Below are 23,117 nucleotides of genomic sequence, written 5' to 3' on the forward strand. Positions count from 1 at the left end.
GCATCTGGCCCTCCCCGCTCCCCTCAGTGACCCCCTTCCTGCGGCCCCTATCTAGTCCCACCCACCTGTGTCCAGGGATCCAGTGGCGATCCATGGCTGTCCCTTGGAGCACTACTGGCAGAAGCTCCTGGTGGCACTGCTGGGGTCCTAAACCTCAGGGAAGGCCCAACGCTCATCAGTTATTTAATTCGGTCCCGTGCACGGAAGCAACGCGGAGTTCCTGCCGGTTCCCCAAACAGTGGGCAAGACTCCCGCCACCCACATTAAATCCCAGCCAAGGTGTGATTGAGTCTCAGACTGTGTTTAATTTTGCAGTAATATTTCATTTAGTCATCCTGCTTGCATGGTTTTTCTCCAACCAGTGGGGGGCAGGAGTAAGATGATGGTGAGCAGCTTGCATCATTTCCCTGCTCTTGCCCCCTCACCCCCATCAACACTTTTATTTACCTTACTTCATGCAGGTATAGCCCGCCTGGTACTGAAGCTGGGGTCTCATTTTAACGGAGTTTAAAAGCGCTCTCCCATTGGAAGCGGTGTATTTGGCTGCCTAGCTCTGGAATTCCCTCCTTAAAGCTCTCCACCTTTTCACCTCATTCTCCTCCTTAAAATCTACTCTGTTAACTGAGTCTTTGGTCATCTGCCCTAAGATCTTTTTATGCAGCTCAGAATCCCTGAGCACAAGTGGGCTGCAGCCAGGCCAGGGATAAAGGGGGTGAGGTTGCAGACAAGTTCTGCTACAGGGGACTCAGACAATGATCTCAATCAGGTTCTACACAGGAGGGCACTGGCGCTACTACACCGAGGTGCTGGGTGCACTGGCTGGCCTGCCAGACTGCCTCCTGTCATGGTCTTTTGCACTGAAGGTTGCACTAGGACAGAAGAAGTCAGGATGAAGGGGGAAACTTGGATTTCATTGAAAAAGGAAAAGGCAGAAAATAATGTCAATGAACAGACAATGTGCTTCTAATCCCTCAATGTTTTTTTTTAAGAGAGCCTCCCTGGAGTAGAGAGGGCTTTTGTTGCTTTGATAATCAACTGCATACACTTCTGTAGCCTGAAGTCAGCTTTTCAAAGAGTAGGGAGTGTACTGATAGGGTATAGCTACGTGATTAAAATTCAAAAAGAATTATGCAGCTTGATAAAGTTAAACTTAACAGTAATGGTAGCCAAGATGTGTACCTTCTCCAATCATGTACTTCTTGAAGAACTCATCCCAAGATACAAAGTTGGGTAGTAAAGGGTTATTCTGATGGAAGTGATAATAGGACACTGCATTGTCCTTGGGATTACGAAACACAACCAGCATCTGTAGAGAGTTGACAAGAGAAATTTGTATTTAATCTGCTTCTGCAGGAATTCTGGGGGGAACCAAACAGAATATCATCACCATCTATTCTGCTTTCACAATAATAACAGGAATCCCTTCAGTGTAGTTCGCAGACCTGATTCCAATCAGCACTCAATTTAACACAAGGTGATAATGTCTTCACTACCAGAAGACAAAACATTCTGTTCTATTCATGGTCTACTGTGCAACCACACTTTTTAAATAAATGATTTTCCCCCCTCAGTTTCAGGTTTTCAAAGCAGCTTTGCTCTCATGACCATATTAATGTCATTCTTGATCTAGTCATTAGATTCAACAGCAATTTAGTATGATTCACTCACTGTGTCCACATAGAAGTGTCTGACCTATACTCTGCTCTTTCCTACCGACAGCCAAATTTGTGAAGGTAAACCAGATTTCAACTGGCCCTCTACCAGCTGAGGCTTATCGCACTGGGCACTGATCCAGCCTACTACGTACAAAATGTGCTTGCAATGACAAACAACTGTCATTTCTTTTCTTTCCTTTTTGTCTATTTTCTTTCCCAAGTTCCTTGGGCCCAGGTGTATTACCACAGGTGCTTGTGACTCTGCAGTACCTTATCAAAGTAGTTATCTGGATGGGTGTCCAGATAGAGTGAACACTAGACAACTTGACCCAGAGGTTTGTAAAAGACTGGTTGAATCATAACCATCCCAATCAGTTTCCACTTGGTTCCACACTCACAGATCAACCCAGGACAGATTAATTATTAAACCACTTTTATACCCAAAGCAGTCCTGTAGTTATAAATACTTTGCTGCTACTGACTAAGCCCAGTCCTATACAGTTTGCGTGTAGAGGTCATCATAATCTCATTCCTTTCTGCATGAAGAGGTTTCTTACGCTTTTTGTTTTAAATTTCTTGCATTTGATCTTGTATCCTTTCCCTTGATCTTGGTCACTTAACATGGAAACATTCTGCTTCTACCTACCTTGCTTCATCATTTGACTAATTTAAACACAGCACCATAACCGTACATGGTTCCAAAGAAAGACTGTTCTTTTTTCAAGATTTTCTTTATATATGAATTTCGTCATACCACATATCATAATAATTTGTATTGTACCTCTCTGAGGCCTCAACATTTTTTCTATAATGTGGATTCCAAACCTGCATACACAAGACTGCAAGAGTATACTCATATAAACCTGTATCCTAAGATCCCTCTGGCAACTTTGAACAGCACTTGCTATTCAGAGTACCAGTACTGACCTTATTTAGGTGAACAGAATAGTCTCAGAATTAAAACTTATGGAGCATCACTACAAAATTTCCATTAACTCCTACTCTGTTTTCTGTTTGCTAACTAATTTTTAATACGGTTGCCTATCCTTCCTCTAACTCCATACGCCTTAATCTTCCTTAATAATTTCCCATATGGTACCTTGTCAAAAGTTTTTCCAAAAGTTATGTACGCTGTATCCATTGTATTTCCCCAGCTATCATGTCTGTTTTCTCCACTACTAGCACAAATGTACCTTTTGAAATATGTGCTTCCTACTTCTAATTATTGTCTCTCTGTGGCTCAGTTCATAGCACCCTCGCCTTTGAATCAGAGGGTTGTGGGTTCATGTCCCACTCCCGGAAAACCAAGAACTGTGATTGTACTCGAAAGAGTTGCAATCTGTGACTGTTGATAACTTGAAAGAGTTTGAACTGCCTGAGAAGTGTTTAATGCTGTGTAAGCATTATAATTGACACCCATGGTAATAACAAATGGTTAGAGCCGCCTGCCCAGTCGGTTCAGGATAGCTGGGCAGGGCAATTGGTGGGGACTGCATATTCCATCTAGTCCTGATGCTTTAGTGCTTATTTTGATTAACAAACATGTAAAAATGTTCTTTTTGTCCATTGTAATGGCCTTCTTCTCATTCTCAATCACTTCAAGGTTTATCTCCTTCATCCCTTTCATACTCCTGTTTTTCATACAATGCTTAAAATCTGAAATTGTTGACAGCGAAAATAAATTGTCTGAAACCCTGCAACTTGACATCCAGTTCTTTTTCTTTCTATTTGTGTTTCTGTGGTCTTAGTTTTCAGATGTTGGCCACACAGGATCATGATCAGGTTTAGTTTGGGTGACTAAAATCTTTGTCAGGTCTCACAGTACTCTGCATTGCCATTTGATGTGTAATCTTACCTTTGTTTTCTGCTCAAATATAGATGGTGGTAGATTGTCGTAATGAGTATGCGTGCCATAAACCCGGGGGGATGGGTCACTTTTCATCAGCTTAAATGAATAACCAAATAGATATGTGTAAGAAATGGCAGACCAGTAAGGGAACTGCACAAGAGTGAAAGCAGAGATCAGTCCACATTTACAAAATAATTTTATGCTAACGTCTCACCAAATACATTCTGTCAAAAGGTGACCCACCCAAAACAATAATTCAGTTACTATCTCAACAGATAGGTTAGAGGCTAGGGATCCTGTGGCGAGTAGCTCGTCTCCTGACTCCCCAAAGCCTGTCCACCATCTACAAGGCACAAGTCAGGAGTGTGATGGAATACTCTCCACTTACCTGGGTGAGTGCAGCTCCAGCAACACTCAAGAAGCTCGACACCATCCAGGAAAAAGCAGCCTGCTTGATTGGCACCCTATCTACAAACATTCATGCCCTCCACCAACAACGCACAGTGATAGCAGGGTGTACCACCTACAAGATGCACCGCAGGAACTCACCAAGGCTCCTTAGGCAGCACCTCCCAAACCCACAACCAAGGGCAACAGACACATGGGAACACCACCACCTGCAAGTTCCCCCCCCAAGCCACTCACCAACCTGACTTGGAAATATATTGTTATTCCTTCTCTATCTCTGGGTCAAAGTCTAACAGCACCATGGGTGTACCTACACCACACAGGCTGCAGCAGTTCAAGAAGGTAGCTCACCACCACCTTCTCAAGGGCAATTAGGGATGGGCAATAAATGATGGCCTAGCCAGCAACGCCCACATCCTATGAACAAATGAAAATTTACATCAACTTTGTTGGAGAGTGAACAAAGGAACATTTCAATTGAACAATAATTGTGGCATTAGCACTTGATACTTTGACCAGTTTGGGTAAAGCATAGGCATATGACCAAGCTCCCTCTGCAGTGCCATTACAATGTGCTTTCAATGAGCTTTGGGGTAACAACTGGCATTCATTTGTCCCAGTGTGGAACTTTTTACTTCCCAAAGAAACTCGTTGTTCCTACATTTGAGGTCCACCACCAGAATCAAGCCCTCTCCAATTCAGGCTGTTGGCTCAGAAATGATAACCATATGATTGAAGGATCAGAAAGAGGGCAGGATTAAGGTCCAGGCTACACTATTTAGGTCATGAGCACATGGATTGTGGAACTTAGAAAGTGCTATCCAAAAGATGCTTGAGGTTGGAATTCGAGTACATTATTGGGACAGGGTACAAGGAATTTAGGTAAGGAAAGCACAAGACTGGAAAAGACACTGCAATCCATCTGGGAGATCCCACTTCATCACTTACTACCTCAAATATCTATCCAACCTTTCCTTAAATGTTTCCACACTACCTGCTTTCATGGGAAATTAATTACACAAATTTGCCACCATCCCCCACGCACCCATGCTTCTGTTCGAAAAAATAACCTAAATGATGTGCATTTCACTTTAAGGCGGCAAAGTAATGCCTCCAGAATCTGTGCTGAAGTCTTTACAATGAGCACTCTTTAGATCACACTTGGCACTACCATTGTCTAATTCTGATCATCACACCACAAACATCAACATGAATTAAAGAGGGTGACAAGAGCAACAGAGCACTCTTGGTATAGCATGCAGGAGGTTGAGAAAAGCTAACGGGAGCTTCAGTTCTACAGTCTTCAAACAGATGGTGAAGAGGAATCCCATCACAGTGCATAAAATATTAAGTTGCAAACAAATAGTGTAAGTCTAAAAGATTATTTCAAATTAAGCCAGGATAGGGCCAAAGGGCATAAATTAATATGGAGGTAAATTTAAGAAATTTTAAGACAAAAATCTTTTACTCAAAGATCTTCTAAGTGGGCAATTGAGAAGAAAACAAACAACACTCAAACCCAGCCTGATGTAACAAGCTCATACATGAGAAGGAATAGCTTTTATGAGCTGAATGGCCGTGGCTCAATTCCTCAGGTGAAATCTTGTGCTCTGGCAAGTGGCGAGCTTGGAGGTAGGAAGGGCAGGAGGGAAGGTCATGTACTCAGGCAGGATGGTGGCATACCTGAACACTGTTGCCTTCCTGCCTCTGCCCGAATTAGGTTCTGGGCTGGAAGGCTCCTGGTTGACCTTCCCATCCCACTGCCAAGTGAGGACCTTAGCGGTCAATTAAGGAACTCATCCTGACGCCGCTAGGATTAACCTAGATGCAGGCAGGCCTGCTACTATGTGGCGTGCATGGCAGTTACAACAGTGCGGCCAGATTCTCAGCTCCTGATTTGGGGAGGTAGGGTGTCTGGGTGGGGTGGGGCGGGGGTCCCTCGGTCAAAGACTCTCAGTGCCTGATCGAGGGATTCGACATCAAGAAGGGGTAGTAGACACTGAGAGCCATCTCCCTCCCCTTGTTTCTGACCTCCCTACACCCCTCTCCCCACAACCCACACTTCGCAAACTCCTCCCCCCACATTACTTACCTGCGGCCTAGGTCACTCTAACCCTGGGACTCCGGGGGTGTTCTTCCAGCAGCAGCTACGGCCTCCTCATGATGTGACTGAGCACAAGGGCTGCTGGTGGCATACCTGATTGGCCAACAGCTCTTGCTCAGTGGGAATTCCGTCTGAAGTCTTGATTCCAGGGGAAGGCTCGCCGTTGGCCTTGCGGGCTGCACTTCTAGCCACCAGGCGAGACCCCAGGCGCCTCAACAAGATTCCACCCCCCTCCATGTAAAACATGGCAACTTAAAAAGATCCTAGCGGAGCATTCGCAAACATCTTTGTAGAAATTTCTAAAGGTCATTGACTTTTCCTCATATAGTTCAGAATTTACTATGTGCAAAAGGTCTCTCACAAAATGTGAACCATATGTTTAGTCATAAAAATATGAGAGTAGATCAGTGCAAGGATCTGCTTCACCTTAACATTGACAGGTTATTTCAGTCTTCAGTATTTCAGTCAGTAACTTGGTTTGCAAGAAAGAGGATTTTGTAACAAATACAAGTTTGAATTATTAGCTTGCTATTAGGATAGATGCCCGGTTTGAGAAAACAGGCTCAAACCTTCAATTTTTTTTAAAAAAACATTAACATTTTAACTTATCTCTTGCTTGAGGAGAAGCTGTAACAGCCTGTGGATCGCAGCCTAACAAGTTATAGTGAATTTTGCCATTGTTAATATTGCTAGTTACTGTTTGACCACCTTCACCTTTGTATACAGGTCATACTACAGTGCAGCCAATCTCAAATGGATGTCAAGGTCAAGATAACAAGAGCAAGACTTGCATTTATATGGGGCCTTAACTTTACTGCGAATTAAGTACTTTTTGAAATATAGTCACTGTTGTAAAGTAGGAAAGTACTCAGTATAAGTAGGTTATCCTATTTAAGTGAAAACAATTTGGTGTCAGCGGTAATCCTTAGAAACGGCTTCTTTAGAGTCAGCAACATGCTAAGAAACACAAATTAAGGATCAAGAATGCTCTGAAACAGCATAATGAAAAATACCAAGGACAATTTGAGGGAAGGATGTTATGAAAACGACATCAACAACTTTCTCCTACATGGTCATTTTTACAAATTAGTGCTCCTGAGACAAAGCTTTGAGATGAGGGCTTATATTAAGGTAACTGGGGCACAGAGACCAGCATGAAGGAAGCACACACTGTGAATGCAAATGAGGCAGTACTTGAGTTCATGATCTGACGATGAGCAGGTTGCAAAAAAGAAGCACGATGGATGTCACCTTCCTGGTTTTAGTAATAGGTAATATGTTCATTCAAGTCCACAAGCCAGTGTGTAAACCTGATAAAAACAAAATACTGCAGATGCTGGAAATCTGAAACAAAAACAGAAAATGCTGGAAAAACTCAGCAGGTCTAACAGCAACTGTGGAGAGAGAAATAGAGTTAACGTTTAGAGTCCATGTGACCCTCCTTCAGAGCCTGATGATATAGTCGGACAAAACTATGTACAAGGGAGTTATTTAACAGATTAGGAAAACTGGATGGCTTTCAGTAACATGTAGGACACAGTACATGAGTAAATTGAGACATGACATGTGGTAAGGTTTGGAAGAAACAGTTGACTAATTGATTGCTTAGATTACCCTGATAATTCCATTATCATTGTATCATCAAGATGAGGAAAGGTGAGCTTTGTTCCTTTTTCCATCTAGCAATTCTCTTGTTATAATTTACAGGGCACGTTTCTTCAGTAATTCTTTTTGTTAACTCCCCTTCCCCCTTCCTCAACTGAAGGAACTGGCTCCCGACTGCACTATATTTCATGGGAACTAGGCACCTTCATGGGCATTCTTCACATGCGAGCCAAGTCAATGAGGGAGATGGGAAAGATAAACCACAGCCAAATGCAACCCTGCCTCATCAGATAGACATGCGCAGATATAAAGTGCATTTGCATTGAGTTTGGCCATGGTTTAGATTATGCAATTTATGCAAATTAGCAGTAAGTCATGGCATTGTATCACTAACACATGGTTATGATAGCATAGTGGTTATGTTACTGGACTAATAATCTGCCGGCAATGGTTCCCATCCCACCAAATGTAGCTGGGGAATTTATATTCAGTTCACCAAATTAATCTCGAATTCAAAAGCTAGTAACAGTAATAATAACTAGATAACTACCAGATTGGCATAAAGACCCACCTGGTTCAGCAATGCCCTTTAGGGAAGGAAATCTGCCATCTGTACCCAGTCTGATCTACATGTGACTCCAGACCCTCAGCTATGTGGTTAACTCTGAAATGGCCTAGCAAGTCTCCCAGTTGTTAAGAAGGTGGCTCACACCAGTGTCTGAAGAGTAATTAGGGATATGCAGTTAATGCTGCCCTTGCTGGTGATACCCCCACCCATCCCATGAATGAGCTCCATTCCTAAATTTATGGTGATCTAATCTATAATGTTGTGGATGCAATATTAAAATATAGGAGTTGCTAGGTGACAGTTACATCCCTGAGTTTCCAGGTGGGTAAAGAGTCATCCATTGGCCCCATCTTCCTGTTTGGGCGGATGCAAAAGATCCCTTGGCATTACTTTGAAGAAGTGCAGAGGAGTTATCACTGGTGTCCTGGCCAATATCACATAGCTGTTTGTGGGAGTTTGCTGTATGCAAATTGGCTGCTGTGTTTCCTACATTACAGGCATCTGGTGGTTGTGAAAAGCAAGCCTTTCTTTTCTTTAAAAGACTCAAGCACAATTTCTCATCCACATACCTCAAGTCTCTCAGTATTTTCAAATTCAAGCAACTTGACTTTACTAGGACCAAACTTCCAGTCTTTAGATTCATTTTGACTAGCAGAGGCAATATCGCCAAGTAACTGATTCACCCAATTAAATCCTGTAGAACACAGTGAAAAAGTTAATATAAACTGGTCATATGTCATCAATGTAAGCAGATACTTGCTGCAGGAACAGAACTTTCCCCGAGGCAGAACACTAACCATGCACACACAGGCACAGGCTCACACAGACACACACACACGCAATTAGGAACATAGCAGGAGTACACTATTCAGCCCATCGAGCCTGCTCCGCCATTCAATATAATCATGGTTGATCACCCACTTCAATGCCTTTTTCCCACACTATCCCCATATTTCTTTACATTGACAGATTTCTAAATGCCATTCTCTACTTTAAGCATACTCAATGACTGAACTTCTACAGCCCTCTGGGACAGAGAATTCCAAAGATTCATAACCATCTGAGTGAAAAAAATTCTCCTCATCTCTATCCTAAATGGCTTCCCCCTTATTTTGAAATTGTGTCCCCTGGTTCTAGGCTCCCCAACCAGGGGAAACATCTTACCTGCATCTACCTTGTCTATCCCTTTAAGTATTTTGTAGGTTTCAATGAAATGACCTCTCAGTCTTTGAAACTCTAGAGAATACAGGCCCAGTTTCCCCAGTCTTTCTTCATAAATCAGTCCCACCATCCCTGGAACAAGTCTGGTGAACCTTCGTTGCACCCCCTCTATGGTAATAATATCCTTCCTAAGGTAAGGGGACCAAAACTGCACACAGTAGTCCAGGTGTGATCTAACAAAGGTTCTATACAATTGAGCAAGACTTCGCTACTCCTGTACTCAAATCCTCTTGCGATAAAGGATTCACAGCCAGCACTCTAGTCTACCAGTTGCTGGGGCTGCCTGGAGCAGGGCTTGAACTCAACCCTTCCAACTCCAAATGCTACCACTGAACCAGTGTTCACTCCATCGTAAACAAATGCCCCACGCATTGGATGTTAATGCAGTGTAGAAAGCATTCAGGATAATCCTGCCACTAAACCAAAGGCTCACTTCTGCTACAGTGTCAAGGAACAATAAATTTTTTTAATTTAAATTTAATTTAATTTAAATAATAACTTATTAACCTTTAAAGTACTAGCAGATGCTGCATTTGTTGTGTTGGCCATTTGGTGCAAGTAGTTCTTTAAGTGCCCTGAACAATACGGTTGATCTGCTATGTTTAAGTTATAGATTCCAGTTACATCAGCAACAATCTACACAATAAAAAATCAATTCTTCCAAAGGGCTTGGCATTAATTTTGGGCAGGCGATTTGTATCATATTTCTGCTTTTAGTTTCACAGATATGACAGCACTTTTTTTCAAGCATTGCACAGTGCTCAGGAGAATGCCAAATTCCAGGATCCCTGGAATTTCTGATTCGGCTGTGGAGGAACTACTGGAGCAAGTGAAAGGCTGGGGTGAGGAGTCTGCTATTATATAACTAATGATGGATAGATACCCAGGCAAACAAAGTCAGAGAGAGGTTGCACAGCCTACAGTGTTGCAACCAGGGTATAGCTCCAATGTAGGAAGCAAATAGTCACTTGATCAGGACACTGAAGGGTTCAATTTTTATCTTCCTGTGTTTTTTGCTGAATGAAGCCTTGAAACACTATACTTTCTTCAAAGCACTGTTAATCCATCCCTTTCCTAACCCCCATTACACATGCTCTTCCTCCAAATCACAATGCAACTCTGCACCGCAGCTGTACTTATAATCACAACTCAACATCTGTTTCTTGTTTCAGAGTTGGCACAAACATTCTAATGGTCTCGGGTTACAATGTGGGCTGCATTTCACTGTTCTGACAATTTTCACACTTCTGTTGCACACAACCACCAACCCTTCATGCTCACAGCTTGCTGCTTTCACACTCTGCACAAACATGTATCATAACCCATTCATGGGCTGCTCACCAACTCACTCCCACTCTTCCTGCAGAAGAAGATGGCACATAACACAAAGGCGAGGAATAGAACCAAAGGAGCTCCATCAACCATCCAGGCCCTTACTCCAATGGGGGACATTGCCATTGAGATAGCTGGACACAGGGGGGATTGTGTGGGTCAGAGGTGTGAAGGTCGGTGATCACATATGGCAGGGAGACAGGTTTTGCTATTTCCAAATATCCATATGTGTGGCTATTTCTCTCTCCTCAAATAATCATGCATGCAGATAGCACAGGAACTTGGTGCTACATTGCATCACTGCTCAGGCTTGATAGGCTGATTAGCCCACTCCTGCTCCTATTTCTTATGATCTGTTGGTGCTCACCCTTCACATGAGGCGCAGCAGCTTTCCTCTCTCAGGCCCTTTATTGAAGGGTGGAAGGATTAGCCATTTTTCTACATTAAAATTGTTATATGAATACATGTCTTTTGGTTGATACTAGGAATGTTGCTCATAATTTTTATTGAATGGGGCGGGGAGGGGGCTGGAGTTGAATTATTTCAGCTAAAGCACTCATCAGTTAGCTACTGCCCAGTTCTCTGGGTGCAGGTTGAGGCTGATATCCCACCTCCAGATTATCATCAGGGTCTTCCTCGTCAGGTGAAAGGTCTTCACCTTGTCCCTTGTTCTCCGCTTTGCAGATCAAAATTGTTCACAATGTAACAGACCACCATGATCAAAGACACTCTCATTGGGTGGTGTTGGAGAAAGCCATGCAATTGATCCAGGCTTTCGACAATCTTTCAAACCCATGATCTCTACCAGTTAGTAGAACAAGGGCAGCAGGTGCATGGGGACACCAGGACCTGCAAATTCCCCTCCAAGTCACACCACATCCCGACTTGGAACTATATCACCGTTCCTTCACTGTCACTGTGCCAAAATCCTGAAACTCCCCTTCCTACCAGCACTGTAGGTGTACCCACACCAAATGGAGCGCAGTGACTCGAGAAGGCAGCTCACCACCACTTTCTCAAAGGGCAATTAGGGAAGGGCAATAAATGCTGGCATAGCCAGCGATGCCCACATCCCGTGAAAGAATAAAAAGAAAGCAGCAGATGCTTGAGCATAATGGCTCTGGTTGTACACATAACTCAAGCTGTATTGCTCTTCAGTCAGTGTAGGCTTTGGAGTGATGTCATGAATATAGCGCTTGTGCTCAAGTTGCTAAACTTGCTGTGCTGGGTTTAAGGGCACTAAGGGTAGGGGATGGGAGAGGAATGTTGCCTAACTCGCTCTCTCCAACATTTTTGCGAGTCGCCCCTGGAAGGCGGTGGGAACGCCAGCCGCTGCTACCTCGCCGTCGGGTCGTGGGGACGCTCCCGCCTTCAACAATGAATTGCTGAAAGCAATTTCTATAGTGAGGCTCCACTCAAGAAGGTGGAGATAGACCGTTTTATAATGTTGCATAGACCGAGGCATTATTCGAGACTGCCCGCCTTAATGTGAAAAATGTAGCAACACTAATCGTGCAGCGTCAGTTCCAGCTTTCAAATTAAAACATAAGCAGCTACAAAAGCTGTAACAACTGTAAAAAAAAAATTGCAACAGTAATGCTACAAAATAATGACAGATTTAAGGGAAAATGCTGCAGAAATAAAACAGAACTGTAAAAGTAAGACGAACAGGTAACTCCACTCGCTCTCTACAAATATGAAATCAAATCAATATTTGGAAAGAGATCTGAGGTGAGATTTAAAACAGAGATTTAAAATTTTCCACTTTTGGACAGAAGCAACTTTTTATTTAAACAGAAAGAGTTTGAGTCAAAAGGAGTTCTAACTTATTTTAAGATATATATGTATATATATATATAAAAAAGAACAGAGATGACCCAGCTCACCGCATTTGGGATAAGAACAGGTCAACATGTCTTCGGGACGCGCCTCGAACGTAGGCAGAGCTTGGAGGTTCTCCACGGAGGTCAGGATTGTGGGGTACTGCACCCCTTTATAGCGGAACATCATCTCCTCCGGCTGCAGGCTGCTCGCTCGCTCCAACATTTCCGCGAGTCGCCCCTGGAAGGTTTTGGGATTGCCTGCTTTAGCCTTTGCTCCTTCGCTGTCGTTCCTCTCCATGACAGGCCGTGGAAATGCTCTCTCACCTTCAACAAAGAATTGCCGAAAGCTTCTCCCTTTTTATAGTGAGACCGGGGTGTGAATTGGTGCTATTAAGAGGGCGAGGCTTGGGTTGGTTCGCACGCTATGCTTCGTGCCATGAGGTTAGTACGATATAAACAAACTGTTCCATTTTCTCTGTGGAGTTTTGTGCTGATTTAACATCATATCTCAAGATTTGTGCTTTGCATTGATTAGAACTGTTAAACATTTCTGTTCAGATTCAATACCAAGTCAAGCATTACGAGGTATTTATAATACAGACACAGGGCATTCTGCCCCGTATAGATCCATGTCAATGCATAGGCTCCACACAAACCTCCACCACCCACACACTTTTTTCATCTAACTCCATCAAAATATGTCCTTTTATTTCTTTCTCTGTCACATATGAACTCCACTTGAACCCTGGCTCTACTGAGGATGGGGCAGTGGTTGGTACACGTGCTAGTTAGTTTATCTACCCTCTCAAGGCAATCTTATGTTATTTTGCCATGCGGTAGCGAGTTCCACATTCTAACCATCCTTGGGGATAAAGAAGTTTCTGCTGAATCCACTAGTAGATTTATCATTGACTAGCTTATATTTCTGGTCTCATCCGCAAGTGGAAACATTTTTTTATTCATTCATGGGATGTGAGCTTTGCTAGGAAGGCCAGCATTTGTAACCCATCCCTAATTGCCCTTGCAAAGGTGGTGGTGAGCTGTCTTCTTGAACCGCTGCAGTCCATGTGGTGTAGTTACACCCACAGTGCTGTTAGGGAGGGAGTTCCAGGATTTTGATTCGGCAACATTGAAGGCACAGCGATATATTTCCAAGTCAAAATGATGTATGTCTTGGAGGGAGAGCTTGCAGGTGGGGGTGTTGTCATACATCTGCTGCCCTCGTTCTTCTAACTGGAAGAGGTCACGGGTTTGGAAAGTGCTGTTAAAGGAGCCTTGACTGGTTAAGAGATAAGAGTAGGTGTAGACCATTTGGCCCCATGAGCCTGCTCTGCCATTCAATTATGATTGTGGCCTTCACTTGACATTCCTGCCTGCTCCCTATAACCCTCGACTCCCTCGGAGATCAAAAATCTGTTAAACTCAGCCTTGAATATGTTTCATAAGACCATAAGACATAGGAGCAGAAATTAGGCCATTCGGCCCATCGAGTCTGCTCCGCCATTCAATCATGGCTGATAAGTTTCTCAACCCCATTCTCCCGCCTTCTCCCCATAACCTTTGATACCCTTACCAATCAAGAACCAATCTATCTCGGTCTTAAATACACTCAATGACCTGGCCTGCACAGCCTTTTGTGGCAATGAATTCCATGGATTCACCACTCTCTGGCTAAAGAAGTTTCTCCTCATCTCTGTTCTAAAAGGTCTTCCCTTTACTCTGAGGCTGTGCCCCCAGGTCCTAGTCTCTCCTACGAATGGAAACATCTTCCCCACGTCCACTCTATCCAGGCCTTTCAGTATTCTGTAAGTTTCAATCAGATCCCCCCTCATCCTTCTAAACTCCATCGAGTGTAGACCCAGAGTCCTCAAACGTTCCTCATATGTTAAGCCTTTCATTCCTGGGATCATTCTTGTGAAACTCCTCTGGACCCTCTCCAGGGCCAGCACATCCTTCCTGAGAAAAGGGGCCCAAAATTGTTCACAATATTCTAAATGTGGTCTGACCAGAGCCTTATAAAGCCTCAGCAGCACATCCCTGCTTTTAGCTTCTAGTCCTCTCAAAATAAATGCGAATATTGCATTTGCCTTCCTAACTACCGACCTGCAAGTTAACCTTAAGAGAATCCTGGACTAGGACTCCCAAGTCCCTTTGCACTCCAGATTTCTGAATTCTCTCCCCATTTAGAAAATAGTCTATCCCTCTATTCTTCCTACCAAAGTGCATGACCTCACACTTCCCCATGTTGTATTACATCTGCCACTTCTTTGCCCATTCTCCTAACCTGTCCAAATCCTTCTGCAGCCTCCCCGCCTCCTCAATACTACCTGTCCCTCCACCTATCTTTGTATCATCTGCAAACTTAGCCAGGATGCCCTCAGTTCCTTCATCTAGATCACTAATGTATAAAGTGAAAAGTTGTGGTCCCAACACTGACCCCTGCGGAACTCCACTAGTCACTGGCCGCCATCCTGAGAAGGACCCCCTTATCCCCACTCTCTGCCTCCTGCCAGACAGCCAATCTTCTATCCATGCTAGTACCTTGCCTCTAACACCATGGGCTCTTATCTTACTGAGCAGCCTCCTGTGCGGCACCTTGTCAAAGGCCTTCTGGAAGTTTAAGTAGATAACATCCATTGGCTCTCCTTTGTCTAACCTACTCGTTACCTCTCAAAGAATTCTAACAGATTTGTCAAGCATGACCTCCCCTTGATGAAACCATGCTGACTTTGCCCTATTTTACCATGCACTTCCAAGTATTCTGAAATCTCATCCTTAATAATGGACTCTAACATCTTACCAACGACTGAGGTCAGGCTAATCGGCCTGTAATTTCCCGTCTTTTGCCTCACTCCCTTCTTAAACAGGGGGGTTACATTAACGATTTTCCAGTCCTCTAGGACCCTCCCTGACACCAGTGATTCCTGAAAGATCACCACTAACGCCTCCACTATCTCTTCAGAACTTCAGAACTCTGGGGTGTAATTCATCTGGTCCAGGTGATTTATCCACCTTCAGACCTTTCAGTTTTCCTAGCACCTTCTCCTTGGTAATGGCCACCATACTCACCTCTGCCCCCCTGACTCTCTTGAACTTTGGGGATGTTACTCGTGTCTTCCACCGTGAAGAATGGTGCAAAATACCTATTTAGTTCCTCCGCCATTTCTTTGTTCCCCACTACTACTTCTCCAGCGTCATTTTCCAGCGGCCCAATGTCTACTTTTGCCTCTCTCTTACCCTTTATATGTCTAAAAAAACTCTTGCATTCTTCTTTTTTATTACTGGCTAGTTTACCCTCATATTTAATCTTCTCCCTCCTTATTTCTTTTTTAGTTGTCCTCTGTTGGTCTTTGTAGGCTTCCCAATCCCCTGGTTTCCCACTGCTCTTCGCCGCATTGTATGCTTTCTCTTTAGCTTTTATGCTGTCCCTGACTTCCCTTGTCAGCCATGGTTGCCTCGTCCTCCCTTTAGTATGCTTCTTCTTCCTCGGGATGAATTTTTGCTGTGTCTCCCAAATCACTCCCAGAAACTCCTGCCATTGCTGTTCCACTATCTTTCCTGCTAGGTTCATCTCCCAGTCAATTCTGGCCAGCTCCTCCCTCATGCCTCTGTAGTTGCCTTTATTCAACTGTAATACCGTTATATCTGATTCCAGCTTTTTCCTCTCAAATTGCAGGGTAAATTCTATTATATTATGGTCACTTCCTCCTAAGGGTTCCTTCACCCTAAGCTCCCTTATCAAATCTGCCTCATTACACATCACTAAATCTAGAATTGCCTGTTCCCTAGTGGGCTCCACCACAAGCTGCTCCAAAAAGTCATCTCGTAGACATTCTACAAGTTCCTTTTCTTGGGATCCACTACCAACCTGATTTTCCCAGTCTACCTGCATAGTGAAACCCCCCATGATCACTGTGACCTTGCCTTTCTTACACGCCTTTTCTATCTCCTGGTGTATCTTGTGCCCCACATCCTGACTACTGTTTGGAGGCCTGTACATAACTCCCATTATGGTTTTTTTACCTTTGCGGTTCCTCAACTCTACCCACACAGATTCTACATCATCTGACCCTACGTTATTTCTTGCTATCGATTTAATTTCATTTCTTACTAACAAAGCAACCCCACCCCCTCTGCCAATTTGCCTATCTTTTCGATAGGATGTATATCCTTGGATATTTAGCTCCCAGTCCTGATCCCCTTGCAGCCATGTCTCCGTAATGCCCACCACATCATACCTGCCAATTTTAATCTGCGCCACAAGCTCATTTACCTTATTTCGTATACTGCGTGCATTAAGATACAACACCTTCAGTCCTGTATTTCGCGTCCCCTTTCTCATTGTCGTCCCTATATCTGATGTGCTTGAAGTTAGATTCCTAGCTCTTTCCAAACACTCTGTCCTATTTTGTGTTCTGATGACTTTAATAGCCTCTCCTGGGCTGTCCTTTCTTTTCAGTTTTTTCATAATTTTCCATGAAGTTGAATCCACCCCCCCACACGCTAACCTGCTGCTTTGTTTCCCATTAGTCATACTTCTTGGAGTTTTACCCTTCCCTCCGCCCCCACTTTCTAGTTCAAAGTCCTGTTGACCACCCTATTTACCCTTTTCGCTAGAACAACCCAGATCGGTTCAGGTGGAGACCATCCCAACGGTACAGATCCCTCCTGTTCCAATACTGATGCCAGTGCACCACGAAATGGAACCCCTCTGTCCCACACCACTCCTTTAGCCACATGTTTACTTCCCTTATTCTCACGTCCCTATGCCAATTTGCATGTGGCTCGGGTAGTAATCCGGAGATTATAACCCTTGAGGACCTGTTCTTTAATTTAGTTCCTAGTTCCTGATAATCCCCAAACAGGTCCTCTTTCCTAGTCTTACCTATGTTATTTGTCCCGATGTGGACCACAACAACTGGATCCTCCCCCTCCCTCTCCAATATCCTTTCAAGCCGGTCAGAGATGTCCCTCACCCTGGCACCGGGCAGGCAACATACCATGCGGGACTCTCGATCCTGCTTACAAAGGATGCTATCAATTCCCCTAATTATAGAATCCCCTACAACTACCACTTGTCTTTTTGCTCCCCACTCTTGAATGGCCTCCTGTGCCACGGTGCCATGGTCAGCTGGCTCATCCTCCCTACAGCTCTGTTCCTCATCCACACAGGGAGTAAGTACCTTGTACCTGTTGGACAAGGTCAAGAGCTGAGGCTCCTCTGTTCCTGAACACAGGATCCCTCTACCTGCCTCACCTGCAGTCACACCCTGCTGACCCTGACCACTGAATGAAATTGAGGTACTTAATCTACCGGGTGTGACCGCCTCCTGAAACAAAGCGTCCAGGTAACTCTCCCCCTCTCGGATGTGCCACAGCGTCTGGAGCTCGGACTCCAGCTCATCAATTCTGAGCCAGAGTTCCTCCAGCAACCAACATTTGCTGCAGATGTGGTCACTGCGGCTCGCAATGGGATCTGCCAGCTCCCACATCATACAGCTACAGCACATCACCTGCCCAGCCATCTTGACTTAGATAATTAATTTATTAATTAGCTTTGCAGTGTTTTTTTTTTCAAATTTGGTACAGATTTCCTACCAACCAATCAGGTCACAGCTTTCCTGTGATGTCACTTTTTTCAGTTTTGGCTTCAGTTACTCTGTGCCCCGAGGTCACCGCTCCGGTGCTCCTCCCTCTGAGTCAGCTCCCTGGAGACAAGGCCGCGAATCCCCGTGGTAAGCTAGATTTATACTCACCGCTCCGGTGCTCCTCCTTCCGAGTCTGCTCCCAGGATTTACTCACCAATCAGCTGTTTTTTCTTTAAAATCCACTTTCAGAAGAGTATCCCTCGCAGGTCTGGTTGCACTCCTGAAAGCACTGCTCCCTCTTTTTGTTTTAGGTTTGAGGGGGAGGGAGGGATGGAAACACTACATCAATGTAATGTTTGGGGCTATTCCGTTCTTTGACAGTGGGTCCTCCTCAATTCCCTCTTGAGTCGCAGTGACTTCTCCCAGAATGCTTCAGTTACTTCTCACCAGCGCCGTCTGTTAGATGCTCTTCCTCCTGTTGAGTGCAAGAGTCCTTCTTCTCAATTACCTCCTGAGTTGCGGTGGCTGTGGTGACTTCTCCCAGAATGCTTCAGTCACTTCTCATCAGCACCCTCTGTTGGATGCTCTTCCTCCTGTTGAGTGCAAGAGTCCTTCTCCTCGATTCCCTCCTGAGTCGCGGCGGCTGCAGTGACTTCTCCGAGAATGCTTCAGTCACTTCTCACCAGCGCCCTCTGTTGGATGACCCAGCCTCCACTGCTCTCTGGGATAGGGAATTCCAACGGTTAACAACCCTCTGAGAGAAGAAATTCTTGCTCATCTCTGTCTTAAATGGGAGACCCCTTATTTTGAAACTGTGCCCCTTGTTCTAGAATTCCTCATGAGGGGAAATATTCTGTCAGCACCTACCCTGTCAAGCCTCCTCAGAATCTTCTATGTTTCAATAAGATCACCTCATCCTTCTAAACTCCAGTGAGTATAGGCCCAACCTGCTCAACCTTTCCTCATAAGGCAACCCCATCATCCCAGGAATCAGCCTAGTGAACCTTCTCTGAACTGCTTCCAATGCAAGTTTATTCCGCCTTAAGTAAGGAGACCACAATTGTACACAATACTCTAGGTGTGGTCTCGCCAATGCCCTGCAGAATTATAGCAAGACTTCCCTACTTTTATACTTCACCCCTTGTAATAAAGGTCCATTTGCCTTCCTAATTACTTGCTGTACTTGCATGTTAACAGCATCTTGCTGCAGTGCATCTTGTAAATGGTACACTTTTTAAAGTCTACCCTATCAAATCCTTTCATACTCTTTCGAGTCACTCCTCAGCTATTTCTTCTCTAAAGAACATTCCTAACATTCCTTAGCTAATATCACCACCGTCAACACCGCTTTGTCCTTTTGTCTATGACATCTTTGGCAATCTCTTCTTTACCTCCACCTATCACTGGCCCCCTATCCAGCTCTACCTGTTCCACCCCCCTCAACCAGCTTATATTTCACCTAATTTCTATATTTCCTTAGTTCTGAAGAAGTCAGACAGACTCGAAACGTTAACTGCACCCAAAGATGCTGTCAGACCTGCTGAGTTTTTCCAGCTATTTTTGTTTTTGTTTCAGATTTCCAGCATCCGCAGTATTTTGATTTTACCAACCTGTTAATTCTTTCCTGATAGGTATAACCCCTCAGTTCTGGTATTATTCTAGTAAATCTTTTTTGCACCTGAAGTGGCTCGCTGCTATGTTGAAGCTTGTTTACCGATTAAATGCCTATTTTGCAATTTTATTGGTGTCTTGCTGTATTTTGTTGCAGTTTCCCTCTGTATGAACCACACCATTTGTGATGTCATCCACAAATTTTGACATTGTAATTCTGATTTTCCAATTTTTTAATGTCAATAGTGAACAGCAATGGCCCCAATGCCTATCCTTATGGAACACCATTTCTGATCCTTTGCCAATCTGCCTAACTACCTAAAACTCCTACTCTCTGCACTCTGTGAATAGCCTTCAATTAGACAAGGAGGAGACAGAAAAATATCTCCAAAGTCTTAGTAAACTTGGTGTGAGCATTGCTGGCAAGACCAGCATTTATTACCCATCCCTGATTGCCCTTGAGATGCGGATGGTGAGCTGCCTTGTTTAGCTGCTGCCATCCGTGTGGAGTTGGTACATCCATTTACTATTTGACTTTTCTGTATTGGTTTGACACAACTGGGTGGCTTTTTCTAGGGCATTTTATGGGGCCATTAAGAGTCAACCACATTACTGGCAGTATGGAGTCATATGTAGCCTAGACTGGCTAAGGATGGCAGATTTCCTTCCCTGAAGGACATTAGTGAACCTGTTGGATTTTTATGATAATCTGGTAGTTTCATGATCACTATTAACTGTTGCATTGTTCGGTAGACCTTAATAATGTCTTTAGTCTTATGTAGTTCAACATTATGTATTTATTAACTACAAGATCTATGTACATGTATACAGTAAAGGGTTCAAGCTATGAGCTGTCTCCATGCTTGCATGTACACATGGCTCTGCCCGACATTAGTCTGACCCCTGGGTACAGGTCATGTGTCCTCTTACATCACTGTGTGGGCAGTACTGTACTCAGTCCCACGTTAACCTTATATGTGCCAGGCCCTTACACTACACCTCCCCCCAAGCCTTTATCCATTGAATTTAAAGTTATTCTACTTTACCCCATGTATTTACATCATTATTACTACCCCGTCTCCCCCCCTCAAGTCTTTTTGAGCTTGTAGGTTCAGGCTGTCTAGGGATTTTATAGCCCTTCCATATCTCATTCGCACGAATGTCAGAGATGTGATAGGCTCTGTCGCTGCAGGTAAACTCTGTTGATTTGGAGGTTGTTCTGGCATCTGGGTGTCTTTTCATCTTTTTCCATTCCTTGGTATTGAACTGCTCTTTGTCGATTCGGCTGTTATGATGATACATGCTTGTTGTTCTATCCCGTTTCTTGTGGGGTGGATGAACGTTGCACTCGTCTCCATGGTGTTTGTTCCTCTTCTTTCGTCCTGTGTGTTGTCGTGACGTTCTCTAATGGGAGCTGACCCTTTCTGTTGTGAGGATGTGGTTTTCTTAGTAAGCTCACCTTTCCATTTGGTTCTATGGTGTGCTACTTGGTTCCAGCATCGTCTACGGCACTGCCATGCTGGCTGGGAGTTGCAGCATTTGCTCTGTGGATGCAGTGTTGACCTCATCAACAGTCATCAGAGCCGGAGGTTGAGGCTCTTCTGGTTGGTTGCTCTCTTGTCTCATCCTCCACTGGAGACATTGTGGTAGCCGTCTGAGTGGTTGGCTGGTCTGACCAATGAGGGGCTTCTGGCACCTGTAAAGAAAATGGGCAAACCTGCTCTGCAAAGAGTGAAGACAATTCAGAGCTGAAGTCCCAGACAGGATACTCTTTCTTGTTTGAACTCTCGGGAACTTGCAGTTCTGTATAATTTACAACTCTAACCTCTTCTGTCATTTTCAGGAAATTCAGGACTACGCAAGCATCTCTGCTGAGGAGAGAGAAAGACTGGTTATGGATGACGTACACCAGGTTGAAGATTTGTTTGCCGCCATACCTTAATGCTCCCAGGATCATGCCTATGACTGGAAGTTGGATTCCTCCAGGCCCACAGAGTGGTGTGTATGTTGTTTGTAACCAGAGATGTCTCAGCCATGATTCTTTGTCTGATAGGACCATACCGTTGGGTCCTGTGTCCAATTTAGAGTTTATGAGATGGCCATTAACCAAGATGTCCACATTCTAAAATGAAAATCCTTGATCTTTGACCTCACCCAAGAAGCATGGCCATGGGCCCTCTTGGTATACTGTCTCGACCTCATGAATCATCTTTGGGTCTTCTGTGCATTTTGAAGTTTTGGCATTGTGCAGTTTCCTGACATGTCCAATTCCATTACAGTGAAAGGTTTGGGGTGGAAATTGCCAGATATTGATCATGCCTGTGGAGAAGCTTTGCTTTCACAGTGCTGGTATGGTCACTTTACTGGTCTTGCATCCCTTGGCCTGGAGTGTCCCTGTTTCACTAACTGGACAATGGGGTTTCCTTTGTACCATGGTTTACTTTCTACTGTTAAAAATGGACGCATTCTGCACACGGTGTTCAGGCAGCCTAACAGTCAGAATAGCTTTCTCGAAGGTTAGACCTTCATTCCCTTGCGGCATGTCTGAGAGTGTGTTATCCGCCATGCCTACAACTATGCTATCCCTGTTAAGTTCAGATTTTAGGCCTCCATATTCACAGCCTTCAGCCATTCTGTATAGATCATTAATGAAGGAGTCAACAGGTTGTCCTGGTTGCTTTGCATGTTAATTAAATTTAGTCCTTTCAAAGACTTTGTTATTTCTGAAGTCAAAATAAACACCAGATTATTTTAATACTTCTTCAAATTTTGCAGATGTTTCATTGATTCCTTGTCTAGCGATAAGGTTGACTGCTATTGGGCATGCCACACAAAGCAGTGTGTTAATTTGTTCAGCTTCTATCTTTTTATCCAGGCCTGAAGCAATCATGTGTCTAAGGAATCTTTTTCTCCAACGTCCCCAATTATGTGATTGTTCTGGGCCCTAGATAAGACCAAACTGATTTGAAGAGTGGATTTCTGATCCACGGTTAAAATTTTAAGATTGCAGGTTCAGCTTTAAGAAGTTGCTGAATTTCAAGATGATGCCGCTGTTCATTTCAAGGCAAAGGATTTTCCCATGCTTGCGGGTTTTGGCGGGCTCCCACTGTAGTGTCTCTTGTGTTCAGCATTGAAAAATTTTAAACAGTGTCTGCTTAGATCGATTGGCTGCAGACTTCACTGTTTCAGCGTTATGCTTCAGAGTCACGAAAGCGTCAAATCCTGCTCTTTGCTGGTTTCTTTTAAAGCTGATTCTTCAGTCACAATAGACTTTTAACTTAATTAATTAATGTTTTCCTTTTGTTTGGAGTGAGCTCGGATGCCACAAGTTCAGGCGTCAGCTCGGGGATCAG

The 23,117-nt window shown here is 44.0% G+C and overlaps 1 protein-coding gene and 1 long non-coding RNA gene across 2 annotated transcripts in view; one reads left to right on the top strand and one right to left on the bottom strand.

The window, feature by feature from the left end:
* Positions 1-12,863, bottom strand: part of sult6b1 (sulfotransferase family, cytosolic, 6b, member 1) — a 29,573-nt gene extending 16,710 nt beyond the window's left edge. The window contains exons 1-4 of the mRNA XM_078557352.1: positions 12,629-12,863; positions 8,759-8,883; positions 3,511-3,600; positions 1,180-1,306 (exon numbers count right to left, since the gene is read on the bottom strand). Coding sequence (XP_078413478.1) covers positions 1,180-1,306; positions 3,511-3,600; positions 8,759-8,883; positions 12,629-12,863 — 577 coding nt within the window. The remainder of the gene's footprint in view (positions 1-1,179; positions 1,307-3,510; positions 3,601-8,758; positions 8,884-12,628) is intronic.
* Positions 12,636-22,531, top strand: LOC144689882 (uncharacterized). Its single transcript, XR_013578729.1, has 2 exons — positions 12,636-13,006; positions 21,608-22,531. It is a non-coding gene; the product is annotated as an uncharacterized LOC144689882 (long non-coding RNA).
* Positions 22,532-23,117: the final 586 nt, after the last annotated feature.

The sequence above is a fragment of the Cetorhinus maximus genome, chromosome 14, assembly GCF_964194155.1.
Source record: "Cetorhinus maximus chromosome 14, sCetMax3.hap1.1, whole genome shotgun sequence".
In the NCBI taxonomy this organism is placed as follows: domain Eukaryota; kingdom Metazoa; phylum Chordata; class Chondrichthyes; order Lamniformes; family Cetorhinidae; genus Cetorhinus; species Cetorhinus maximus.